Genomic DNA, 14,055 nt, shown 5'->3' with positions numbered 1-14,055 from the left:
TGCAGGATAAGGCTTGCAGCTCTGAAATTCTTCTAGCAGTGGAAACGGCAACTAAAAAGAAGGTCTTCCACGATAAACATTTGAGAGAAGCTTCCTGTATAGGCTCAAAGGGAGGTTCTGTGAGATGATGTAGGACCAAGGCAAGATCCCACTGTGGACATGGTGGCCTAATAGGAGGTTTGATGTTCCTTAAAGCCTTGAAGAATCTCCGTACTAAATGATTAGATGAGAATCTATTGTTATTTAAAGCATTGATTGCAGCAAACTGAAGCTTCAAGGTAGCAGGTTTTAAACCTTTATCAAGGCCATCCTGTAGAAAAGTAAGAATATCTGAGACTGAAGGTTCAGATACAGAATTATCTGAACACCAGGATGTGAAGACTTTCCAAACTCTACCATAGGACTTAATGGTCGCTGGTCTTCTAGCTGACAACAATGTCTTTATAACTCTGGATGAAAGACCTAGACCTGTTAGGGTCTTCTTCTCAATCTCCAGGCCGTAAGCTGTAGCTTCTGTGGTGATGGATGGAAAAACCCCATCTGTTCCAAGAGATGTGGAACTGCAGGAAGTTTCCAATATTCGCCCTTGGACAACCTCATTACAAGAGGAAACCATACTCTGCGTGGCCAAAATGGTAGGATCAGAATTGCATTCGGTTTCTCTTCTTTGATTTTGTAAAGTATCCTCTGAATGAGCGGTATCGGAGGAAATATGTAAATGAACAGGTTGGTCCAGGGAAGAGACAGGGCATCCACTGCATAGGGTTGGTCTGACCTGTAAAGAGAGCAAAACATTGGCAACTTCGAGTTCTGTTTGGTCGCCATCATGTCCATTTGTGGACAACCGAACCGACTGACAATCTGTTGGAAGATAACACTGTTCAGGGACCATTCCCCTGGTCTTAGTTGAGAGCGGCTTAAAATGTCTGCCCGAGTGTTCAGAGACCCTCGAATGTGGACTGCTGTCAGACTCTGAAGGTTTTCCTCGGCCCAGGAGATAATCTTTTGACACAGTTTGATGAGGGGTGTGCTCCTGGTACCCCCTTGCTTGTTTATGTAATAAACACATGACAGATTGTCGGTCTGTACCTTCACATGCTGTTTTTTCAGATGGGTCTGAAAGAATTTCAGGGCTAAATAAATGGCTTTCAATTCTCTTTGATTTGAGGACAGAGTCCTGTCTGTGGAATTCCATTTGTCCTGAACCCAGAGATTGCCGAGGTGGGCCCCCCAACCTGAGGATGAGGCATCGGTTGTCAGGATCTGGGGTTGAACAAAACGTAAAGATCTGCCGGACGCCAAATTCTTCCTCAACCACCAACCGAGGCTGACTCTGGTCTGAGGAGTTAGTACAATCGGTTTGTCGAATCCTGCTGGAGATTTGTTCCAAACAGCCAGAATGTTGAGTTGTAGCTGTCTGAAATGTGCCTTTGCCCAAGGAACTGCTTCTATTATTGAAGTCATCAGACCCAGGACCCTCATGGCTGTTCTGACCGTTGTGCATCTTGTCTTGATAAGGTAGTGCACGGACTGCTTGATTTTCAAGATTCTCTCCTGAGGAAGATGAATAGTCATACTGCACGAGTCGAGAATATACCCCAGGAACTGAATTCTGGTTGTTGGAATAAGAAGGGATTTTTCCCAATTGATTAGGAAACCCAGTTGTTGTAGAAGATCGATTGTCATCTGAAGATGAAGTTTCAAGAGAGATTGATTCTCTGCTATGATCAGCCAGTCGTCCAAATAGGGCACGATCTGTATCCCCCGAAGTCTCAGTGCAGCCGCCAGAACTATGGTGGTCTTGGTGAAGACGCGAGGGGCTGATGTAATGCCGAATGGCAGACAGGTGAACTGGTAGTGAAGAGTTCTTGAATTGGTCACAATTGCTATTCTCAGATATTTTCTGTGACCTCTCCTGATGGGAATGTGGAGATAAGCATCGGCCAGGTCTATTTTGGCCATGTAGTTGCTTTGCTGTAGAATGGCGGTGGCCGATTTTATGGAGTCCATCTTGAATGCAATTTTGGTCAAGAATTTGTTTAGATAGCGGAGGTCTATAATTAATCTCCACCTGTTGTTTGGCTTTGGTACAGCAAATATTGCGGAGTACACTCCTTTTCCTCTTTCTGACAAAGGGACTTCTTCTAGAGCTCTTTTTTGGATAAATTCGTGCAACAAGGGAAGGATCTGAGATTTTTCGATTTTTGTACTCAAAAATCTTTCTGGCGGAATCTTGTCGAATTCCAAAGCGTAACCGTTTTTTACTGTGGACAGTACCCAAGCATCGGATGTGATGTCTGTCCATAAGTGAGCGAAGTCTGCCACCCTTGCACCTACTGGAGACAGACCTGGCATGGCGTCAGAAGTCAGGCTTCTCGTTTTTTTTACTGTGGAAGACAGTTCTGTCTTTAGACTTCTGAACTCCTCTACGTCGGTTACGAAATGCACGAAAAGGTCTTTCTGGTCTTGCTTTTCTAGGTGGAAAGCTCGGTTTTTTGGAGGTACTGGCTACTTGTGGAAAAGAGTTCCCCTTATCTTCACTAAGATTCTTCAACACCTCCTTCAGGTCTTTCCCAAACAAGGAAGATGGGTGGAAGGGAAGTGAACAGAAGTGATGTTTGGAGGCTACATCCCCTGTCCAGGGTTTTATCCACAGGGCACGACGTGCAGAGTTAGCCGTTAGCATGTTCTTAGATGCAAGTTTTAAAGAGTCAAGAGAAAAATCACACAGAAAATCGCCTGCAAGTTTAACAGAAGACAAATTCTCATAAATTTCTTCTCTAGGGACTCCATCCAAAATGTCCCGACCAATCTGGCTTAGCCATAATCTTAAGGCTCGTGCAACAGGCACAGTAGCAAGAGATGCCTTAGCCATGGCTGCTGAGAGTTGATAGCTTCTGCGGAGCATAGCGTCAGCTTTCCTGTCAAGAGGGTCTCTAAGTAAAGAAGATTCATCTGCAGGAAAAATAGATTTTTTAGATAGTTTAGCCACTGGGATATCAATCTTGGGAGGCAATTCCCATTCTTCAGATTCTTTAGGGTCGATTTTGTATACTGCTCGAAAACGAGACCCCAAATCAAATCTTTTTTCAGGCTTAGACCAACCCTGTTCAAAGAGGACTTTAAGATCAGGATGACTAGGCAATACTTTGGCTTTTTTTCTGGGAAAATAAAAAAGTGCATCTTGGTTAACAGAGTCATTATGAGACTCATCTGTCTCCATTACACTTTTAACCGCCTTGATCAATTTAGAGGTTTTATCTTTGTGAAACAGAAAAAAATCCTCAGATACATCTGGCCCAGAACCTTCCGATTCAGGGCTATCCCCAGAAATTATCTGGGCTTCTGAGCAGCTACTAGAAGGCAAAGATATAGAAGATGATTGCCTATGATGTTTTCTATGTTTATGATGTCTTTTAGACTTCTTTTTCTTTGAACTCATCTCATCAAATACAGCAGACATTTTTTCCTTCATCCACTGAAAAAATACGTCTCCTCCTGAAGTCTGAGCAGGAGCTGCACAAGGGGCACAAACATCATCAGGGCAATCATCCGGTATAGGCTGCTCACAGCTAATACAGTCTCTATGATGAGACTTTCTCTTCCTTTTACCAAGGCTGGACATCTGTAACACAAACAACAAGTGTTAGGACATGCCAAATGAAGGAACAAGGGCACTCATGAAAGGAACAAACCTTAAGCTCAGACTGACTCTGCTGCCTGGCAGGTGCAGAGAGCATACCTGAACAGTACAGCCTTAAAACATTCCCAACAGGAAATGCAATGCACCTGGTCAGAGGCGACACCCGGGCTAACAACCAAATCCTTCTAACATAAGAAAAGGATGCAGGGGACGCGCTGAGCCCTAAGGTTAGCAAGAGCTTTGTTCACAACAATATAGAAACCACCTTACGGTACATTGTAGATGGTGGCTTCAGGAAGGGGGAGATGCGGCAAACAGCAGCTATACCCCAAAGTATTGAGTGCAACACAAATCTGACCTCCACTTCTCTGCTTATTCAAAAGCCGTACCTGAGAATACAGCGGTTCCCGCTTCCAATGGGAGACGCAGTAGGAGGGGAGTTTATCCAGAAACTCCGAAAATACTGGACTTCCGCCACCACGGGGGGAAGGACAGCCTCAGAATGTAGTTTCACCAAGATTGCCACTGGTAAGACATTTGCTTCTACCCTGCTGGACGTGCACCACAGCCCAGGCCTCAGGGGAGCAAGAGGATACTGGCAGTAAACCTAATTAGGACAGAAGAAAAAAACACGCCTCTTCCTTGACTCCTAGGATACTTATAGGGCAGTCGGTTAATTGATTTATTGTTAATTAACATTGTTATTGTGTTCTTCTGTCATAATTAGGACTACAGACTCTTACCCATCAGTGCTGCCTGTAGGACGAGAGGAATGAAAAGTTGTACAAATTTCCAATATACTTTCTGTATCAATTCCTCACAGTTTTCTAGATCTCTGCTTACTGTCATTATATAGGAAGCTTCTATGTTTACTGGCAGTGAACAGAAATCTGACCTTAGTCACACAGGTGTACAGCTCTTTAATATCATAGAGAGTAATCAGAGATGTGTGATATAACGAGCCGAGCACCTGTGTGACCATGGTCAGATTTCTGTCCACTGGAAGCAAACATAGAAGCTTCCTATGTAAGGACAGCAAGCGGAGATGTAGAAAACCGTGTGCAATTAATACAGAAAATATATTGAAAATTTGTATAACTTTTTATTATTTAAACAATAGCAATTACTTGTTGAAATGGGAATACCCCCTTTAATGTTCAGTACCTTCTCCCTGCCGCTCACTATCATGAATAGAGATGGCAGCACTGTGTAGATTATTATTGAACTGTATAAGGCAAGCCTATGGTTCCTCTGAGGGGTCACTACATAGACATCCGCTTCTGGATGGCTGGGAGCAGATACGGAAGCGCTGATCAAAGAAGACCAGATGTCTAACCCTACCAAGAAAAATAAAATAACTGGTACTGATAGACGGTAGGATAGGATTGACAATGAACACTTAAAGGACACAGTTCATATCTGACAAATTAAACCGGTTCTCCCGTATCACCCCAAAAATAAAACCATCACTGCTTAGGGTTTACAGCCATACCTCTCCTTTTTTTCAGTAATTTCCCCTTTTATTGAAACCTCAGTTTTTGTCTTTCCCAAAATAAACCTGCCAGAGTACCAGTGGTGGATCTTTTCTTCTTTCTTGTTTGCATCTTTCTTTGTTGAATGTCAACAATTTTGTAAAGAGGCAGTGCTGGGTCTTTTCATATGGAATGGATAGCACAAAGAGAAGAAAATGGGTGTGCCAGCAGCCATGGCCCCGCCTCTAGTGCACTGTGAAGCTCATTTACTCAGGATAACTTATGAATTTTAAGGGAAACAAGATAACACTGAGGAATAGGAGAGCTATGCCTTTGCAGCTTATACTTGTGGAGTGATTTGGGAACCTTTAGATTCCCACTATATATACCGTGAGTCTCCAACCTCTTAGGACATCAGACGCATGATCATAGGAACTAATGCAGGCTATATCTAAGGCACCGACACCTTAATAAATCCCCCCACTGTGTCTAATGCTAGATGTGGGGTATTGACTATCACTTCCTATTGGGTCGATTTAAAGGGTATTCCCTATTTTTCACAAATACAGCCATTTGCAGGTTTCCATAGTGCCCTGGTAACTTAACTGACAACCTTCGTTTAGCTTAAAAGTGTTCAACTCAGCTTTCCATATATTAATTTATAATTTTACCTGGTATCCAATGATGTCTATACCCAGTCGCGGTAGGCGTGGTCTCCTCCGGCTGAATCCAGCAGCTCCTCCTCATGCTTTCTCTTCATGCAGCATGTCATGTGACCAGGGTGACCTCATCGCAGGTCTTTTAGCCTCCTAACATTAGCAAACTGTACACCAAGCTTATATCTCATGAAATCACAGCAGCCTGCATGGAAAGAAGTACATGTGGGCATGCTGTGATTTTTTTTTTTTTTGTGGTCAGATATGTACACGGGGTACAGTTTGCTAATGTTAAGAGGCTTAAGGACCTGTGATGATGTCTCCCAGGTCATTAGGCCACACCCACGACTCCCTCTAAAGATATCAGACAAATTTATAACTATAACTTTATGTGGACGTGAGGGAAGCAATTTTTTAGGTAAAAGAAGGGTTTCAGATTACTAAGGTTTCTATGGCTCTATGGGAACCTGTCACTAGCTGTATTTGTGAAAAATGTGGTGACAGGTTTCCTTTAAATATACTCAGGATAACAAAATAACACATGCTCTAATTCACTGTTATTAACAAAAATGCAGCATTTCACATATATTATTTTAACCTGTCTCTATCAGGCATAGAGCGGCTGATGGAGGGGGCTCAAGGCATTTTGTTTGGTAGTTTTTGCGCAAAACTAAGCCAGGATCGTTTTTTCTGTCCGCTGGATACGTCAAGAGGTCACGTCAAGTCTCTTAATGTATCCAGCGAGACTGGGAGGTAGGCATATAGCAGGGCTAACTCTGTGTGTGTTATAGGTTTGATAGCAGAGCTGAGAGTGTCATTATGTTTTATATTCATCTCATGGATATCTCATCTCTCTTTCGCTTTTTCCCCAAATTCTACTCTGCACTTATCTTTAGGTTATGTGCAGTGTTGTAGCTCTGTCCTGTTTCCTTTAATAGAAGTACAACCCATGAACAGGTGGAAATGAGTGATGTTATTCTTGTCCTGGACAACTCATTTACATTCTGTCCATAGGATAGACAATGAGTACCCCACCATTTGGCAATGAAGTTTCCCAAAACTTAGGATTTTTTTTTTTGCACGATAGAGACCAACTACAGTCACAAGGTTGACTGTGGTTATAGGATTAGAAGAGATGGCACTCCAACAGGCAGTATTTAGTACAAAAAGTGGCACTTTATTCTGTAGGAAGTACTTTTTGTACTATTACCTGTTGGAGTGCTGTTTTTTCTAATCCTATTGTTGGAGGACCTGAAGCCTAGCCCTGGTAAATGTGCACCTCCGCAGCAGAGGTGACACTTGGTCTTCCTTACCTGGGGTGGTCCTCATGTCAGCCAGTTTCTTTGTAGCACTTGATGGTTTTTGCATCTGCACTTGAGGACACTTTCAAACTGACCTTCATTTCTTAAAGAAACGATAGACACTCGTTTTTCTTTACTTAGCTGCTTTTTTCTAGCGATAATACAAATTCTATCTGTCTATTCAGTAGGACTTTCAGCTGTGTATCCACCTGGCTTCTTCACAACACAACTGATGGTCCCAACCCCATTTATAAGGCAAGAAAATCCCACTTATTAAACCTGACAGGGTGACCTGTGATGTGAAAACTGTTTATGGTGACTACCACTAAAGCTCATCAAGAGAATGCCAAGAGGGTACAAAGCAGTAATTAAAGAAAAAGGTGGCTACTTTGAAATAATTCCACATGCATTAATTCATATTTTTGATGCCTTCAGTGTGTATCTACAATTTTCATAGTCAGGAAAATGTAGAAAACTCTTTGAATAAGAAAGTGGGGCACTTAACCGGTCGCGGAGTTCCTCCAAAAGTGCATTCTCCGACGATAATGCATGTAAGTGCTTGGTCTTGCGACACAATTTGAAAGTTAAATCCTGCGTTCAGTCCGAATCAGTCGGAAACCCCCCCGATTTCTGTCGCATGAAAGCCAGCGCAGCTGTGCCACCATCTGATCGTGTAAATAAGCCCCAGTGTGTCCAAACTTTTGGTCTGTACTGTATCTATGTAAATTGCCTAATATTCTAATATTCTGCCCACCAAACTCACTCACACAGTATAAAAAACATGAGGAAAAGTGGCCAACCCCTTCCAGGTCTTGATTACTAGACATCCTCCAGACCAAACAATTATGTACTAATGTTATTATTGTTTCTATTATACAATGTAACCTGCTATATTTTATTTTGTTCCAGCCACAATTTTAAGTGGCCCAATTTAGGGGTCTCTAAAATCAGCCTGCTAAGTCAACTACATGAAGACCACCAATGTACTCAAGACCTTCCAGCGAATGTACTGATCACTGTCCCATAGACATTACATTGTAAATGTATTGTTTGAAGGTGCTGAGGACAATGCAGAGACGACACAGCAGTCTGACTGATAACCCTCCTCCGGAAAGGTAAAATGCAAAGCAACATGAGCTCTTCTGTTTCATTGTTAGAAGGGAACTAATAAACTAGTTGCCTATTGCCTGCAACATATTTGATGTGATTTCCTTCACGGGAGGTTAAAGGATCACCTGCAAAAATTTTGTTGCATTTTATGTTATCATTGTAAACAATGTGATTAGTGGCGTAACAACCGCCGTAGCAGCCGTAGCGGTTGCTACGGGGCCCGTGAGGTTAAGGGCCCGGGGATGCACGGACTCCGCGTGTCCCCGTAGTGTCTGCCTGCCGGATCGTGCCCCCGGGCCCCTACCTCTGTGTCCACTCCTAAATCCGCACCTTCCGTGAGCTGCCCGCCCCCTCCGTGTGCCGCCCGCCCCTGCACAGGAGAATGCTCGCGATGTCACGGTCCTGGTGTAGGTCTCTTCCACACACGTCGGGGCCAACAGGGTGAATCAAGAAGTGGGTCATGTGGTAACAGGGTTCCACTTGAGACACCACCCCCCCCCCCCCCGGCACAGGTGAACGCTCACCCATCCCCCTGCATGCTGGCACCCGCCAAAACCCTGCGCTGCCGAACAAGCAGCTGCCCGACTCCCCCAATACTCTGCAGTACTCTGCGGCTCCCTCCCCCCTCCCTCCCTCCGCGGCCGAACATGCAAAGGCCCTGCCGGGCGGCAGAGCGGGCTCCCAACCCACTCCACCAGACTCCGCCGCAAACCCCCCCCCCCCTACACTCCGCGCTGCTTAACAAGAAGCTGCCCGACTCCCCCAATACTCCGCGCAACAACCGCAAACCCCCCCCCCCTTCCCCCATGGCCGAAAATGCAAAAGCCCCCCGGGCAGCAGAACAGACACCCGCCCGACTCCCCCAGAGTGTGACGCCTCACAACCCCCCCCCCCCCCCCCCCCCGGGGCTAAAAATGCAAAAGCCCCCCGGGCAGCAGAACAGACACCCGCCCGACTCCCCCAGAGTGTAAGGACCCCCCCCATAGGCACCCATCCGATCACCCATCTACCCGCCAGAACACCCACCTGCAGCCACGGCCGGGTGGTTATCCAAACAGCCCCAAAACATCCGAAAAGGTAAGTATATACATGTATTTATCTGTGTATATATTGTGTATTATTGTATAAATGCATCTCCTGTGTATATGCGTATATATGTATATACTGTGTATGTGTATATATACTGTGTATGTGTATATATACTGTGTATGTGTATATATACTGTGTATATGTATATATACTGTGTATATGTGTATATACTGTGTATATGTGTATATACTGTGTATGTGTATATATGTATATACTGTGTATGTGTATATGTGTATATACTGTGTATATGTGTATATACTGTGTATGTGTGAATATATGTATATACTATGTATATGTGTATATACTGTGTATGTGTGTATATATGTATATGTGTATATACTGTGTATGTGTGTATATATGTATATGTGTATATACTGTGTATGTGTGTATATATGTATATGTGTATATACTGTGTATGTGTGTATATATGTATATACTGTGTATGTGTGTATATATGTATATACTGTGTATGTGTGTATATATGTATATACTGTGTATGTGTGTATATATGTATATACTGTGTATGTGTGTATATATGTATATACTGTGTATGTGTGTATATATGTATATACTGTGTATGTGTGTATATGTGTATATACTATGTATATGTGTATATACTGTGTATGTGTGTGTATGTGTGTATATATGTATATACTATGTATATGTGTATATACTGTGTATATGTGTATATATGTATATACTATGTATATGTGTATATACTGTGTATGTGTGTATATGTGTATATACTGTGTATATATGTATATACTATGTATATGTGTATATACTGTGTATGTGTGTATATACTGTGTATATGTGTATATATGTATATACTATGTATATGTGTATATACTGTGTATGTGTGTATATACTGTGTATGTGTGTGTATATATGTATATACTATGTATATGTGTATATACTGTGTATATGTGTATATATGTATATACTATGTATATGTGTATATACTGTGTATGTGTGTATATACTGTGTATAATCACAAAAATAGGCAGCACCCCAAGACGTCCAGCATTGGTTAAAAAAATGTTCTTCTTTATTCCATGTTTAAAAAGTACAACAAAGTACAGCCACATTTCGGCTCGCTAGGAGCCTTTTTCAAACATGGAATAAAGAAGAACATTTTTTTCACCTAATGCTGGACGCCTTGGAGTGCTGTTTGTATACGTGATTATATATTTTGTGTGCTGTTTGTATTTTCCTTGAGTATATACTTTGTATATCTGTATATACTGTGTATATGTGTATATATGCATCTACTGTATTAATACACGCACATATTTATATAAGCATATATATGTGCACATTTAAATATATGCACATATATGATGTATGTGTGTTTTTGCATATGCTGTGTATATGGTATGTATGTATATGCTCTGTATATATGTATATACTGAATGTGTGTGTGTATTTCCCATATGTGTGTATATATGCTGTATATACTGAATGTGTGTGTATTTGCTGTATGTGTGTACATGGCGTTTTTATACTGCATGTATGTGTATATATGGTCAGTGTATACTGTATGTGAGTTTAATATATATATATATATATATATATATATATATATATATAGATAGATAGTATATAATGTGTAAGCAGTATGTGTGATGTTTATATACAGTATGTGTGTATATACTTTATGAGTTTGTATATACAGTGTAACAGAGTGCATAAATGTGTGTGTATAAGTGTATACTTGTATGTATATAGGTGCGAGTATATGAGTGTACAAATTTATGTGTGTGTGTATATAAGTATATAAATGTATGTATATAAGAGTGTAGAAATGTGTCTAATTGTATAAACATGTCTGTATAGGAGTACACTCACAATAACGTGTGAGGGTCGTATATCTGGCTGCAAATTTGCTGCCGGATATACTTCCCCCATATGCGTCTATAGCGCCTGGGCTCGGTACAGTGAGCACAACGAGTACTCACTGTTTCGAGCCATGGCCGCAAAAGAGATAGAGCCTGAACTATGTATGGCCGTAAGAACGACCATGCGGCTCCATTCTCTATGGAGAGGGGAGGGGTGAGCCGCTATCACCTCTCCTCCTCTCCAGTGCGCCCCACATGTGCCTACCACGCTATAGCCGGGCGTGTACACGTTTATGTGAATGCAGCCTAAATATGTATATATTTTGGGGGGGGGGGGGGGGGGCCATGTAGAAATCTGCTATGGGGCCCAGCCTCTCCAAGTTACGCCCCTGAATGTGATCACAAATTTTTGTGCGCAGAATTTGACAGCTGAGGATTTTAACATCTGCAGCATATCAGTTTTATTCAGCAACTTTGCCGGGGGGGTCGCTTATTTGTTGGACAGAATTTGTAGAATCCAGATAAAAATATGGTCTAAATGTAAATGCATTGCAGATTTGTGTCCAAATGTAACTGTATATCAGGGGTGGACGCTCTGTACCAGTGTGCAGTAAGTCTAAGCTTTCTGTCCCTCACACACCTGGCCAAGGGAAGCCCATGGCAGCTAAAGAGGCAAGATGTACATTGTCCTTGTTCCTCTGTTGTAGGCATCTATGGTAACCCAAGCCCTCAGACCTCCACCCCAATTCTGACTTGGGTGTACGGAGCTGTGTAAGATGTCATTTTTTGCGCAATGAGATGACGTTTTCATTGCTACCATTTTGGGGCCTGAACAACTTTTTGTTAAAAATGTTATATGATGCAAAATGGCAAAATAGTTTGGCGATTCTGACATTTGAGCGCTATGTTCCTTTATGGAGTTTACCACCAGGAATTACCGTCTTTATATTTTAATAGATAAAGCATTTGGGACGCTGCTATACCTAACATATTTACGATTTAACTTTTTTATTTTTACATCAGTTTTAGGTAAAAGAGGGTGATTTAAACTTTACGGTATTTTCACCTTGTATGAACCTTAGCATGTCTGATCACTCCCACAATATACTGCACTACTACTGTATTGCAGTATATGGGGATTTTGCTGTACATCAGTATCGGTCTTTTACTCACTGACCATTACAGACAGGCCTGGGAGTTTAACTTAAACTCTCGACTGTCTTGGCAACTGATTGTCGCGCCCCAATCGAATCCAAGATGGCGGCGCCCACTGATATTTAAATGCCCCATGCACCTTTGCTGGTGACATTTAAATGGTTAACACCTGCGATCGGTAACAGCATTAAGATGGCTTAGCCCGTGATCCCTCTTCATACTCCCTCTTCCACATTCAGGAACGTCCAAATGGGGCAAGGGGTTAATCGTAAGTAAACTTTTTTGAAAGGGCAAATGATCGTAATAAAGTTTGGAATATACTCATTGCAACGGAACAGGGATGGGACTTGTGCCAATCGCATCTTTGTTTCCGAGGAAACACATGCAATTTGTAATTACCAACAAGTGTTGTGCATGTAAACATTGCAATGGTGTAAGTTACCGATTGCATTCGTTTCCTATGAAACGAAGATTCCATTGGCACAAGTCCCTCCTCGTTCCGCTGCATTGCGTTTCAAAACACATTGCAAGCAGAACATATATCTCCTGCTCTATGCATTCAGTAAAAAAAATTGCTTCAAATGTTTAGTTACTCTTTAACCAAATTAAGGTAAAGCTGGATAAATCTGTGTATTGGTGAAGTGGACCAAACACAATAGGATACACCTTCTTATGCATGGGATTGAAGTTGATGAGTGATAAAAAAAAAAAAAGAGTTTGACCTGACTTTATTATTTTATCCTACTATTTCAGGAGTCGAGGTCAGAATCTTAGCGATACAAGTATGGATGATGGAGTATTTAATGGATTAAAACAAGACCCTCCTTCCTCTCAGCATCTGTTCTCTAGTTTAGCCGGTCTCCAGCCTGGTCCAATCACTGTACAGTCTGGTTTAGTCCTGGGGTCCACACCAGGAGGAGCTGATGTTTTCATCCAGATGCCACCCCCACTTAGAGAAGAAACCAGTGGTCGCTCAGAAACTAGCACCTTTTCCCACCATCACCATCATCATCCTCACCACCGACAGCAGCCGCAGCCACCAGCCCATCATCATCAGCAGCATCATCCTTTTCAGCACTCGCACTCCAGGCCCTCCCTGCTACATGCAGCCACCACCGAACGTCACAGGGAGGAGAACAATGAGGAAGCGGGCACCCCTGCACCCGCCCTCTCCGAGCTCCGGGCCATAGTGTCCTGGTTACAGAAGGGACTTCCTTTCATTCTTATTTTACTTGCAAAGGTCTGTTTCCAGCATAAACTTGGTGAGTTATTATGCTGAATACTGTCAATTAATCCTCAAATTCAACTCTCCAATTTACAGTGAAGCATCACAGAACGTGCCATAATAACTTTATAATATAAATAGGGGGGACTGAGTGGCCGACACTGTCCATAGTCCATACAATGGGGGTTTGAGTGGCCAGCGTCAGGGAGCAGGGGTGGCCAAAGTCAGCCGTATTCCCGTCAAGGGGTCTGGATGGCCCAAAGTCCATTCAGGGTAGTCATAGTCCATAGTCGACTCTGTAGGTTGTGATTTCAGAGGAGATAAAAAAAAGGTTGTGAACCCTTTATTTAATGCGTTATGCAAGATTACTATAATTGTCTCAATTCTCTTTTTTAAACACAGAAAGCACTGATCGTAATGATTTTGCATAAATATCTGACTATTAAAGGGAACCTGTCGCCAGGGACCTCATTTTTACTAAAGATAGGTTGCAGAAGCCCATCACACCTGCAGTGCAAATATGTCTTTCTGCCTTTTCTAAGCAGTTGCATTACAATATAATTGTG

General features: G+C 42.4%; 1 protein-coding gene across 2 annotated transcripts in view; it reads left to right on the top strand.

Moving 5' to 3' along the window:
• The window catches only part of RNFT2 (ring finger protein, transmembrane 2), a 61,847-nt gene that overhangs the window by 1,584 nt on the left and 46,208 nt on the right, over positions 1-14,055 (top strand). For both annotated transcript variants that reach the window (XR_011854256.1, XM_072142631.1), the window contains exons 2-3: positions 7,982-8,187; positions 13,018-13,526. Coding sequence is in view for 1 of the 2 variants with exons in the window: in XM_072142631.1 (XP_071998732.1) it covers positions 8,114-8,187; positions 13,018-13,526 (583 nt within the window). In the remaining variant the exon portion in view is untranslated. The remainder of the gene's footprint in view (positions 1-7,981; positions 8,188-13,017; positions 13,527-14,055) is intronic.

This window comes from Engystomops pustulosus, chromosome 1 (assembly GCF_040894005.1).
Source record: "Engystomops pustulosus chromosome 1, aEngPut4.maternal, whole genome shotgun sequence".
NCBI classification, from domain to species: Eukaryota; Metazoa; Chordata; class Amphibia; order Anura; family Leptodactylidae; genus Engystomops; species Engystomops pustulosus.
Note: the sequence above shows the minus strand (reverse complement) of the source record. Positions and strands in the feature narration are given on the sequence as shown.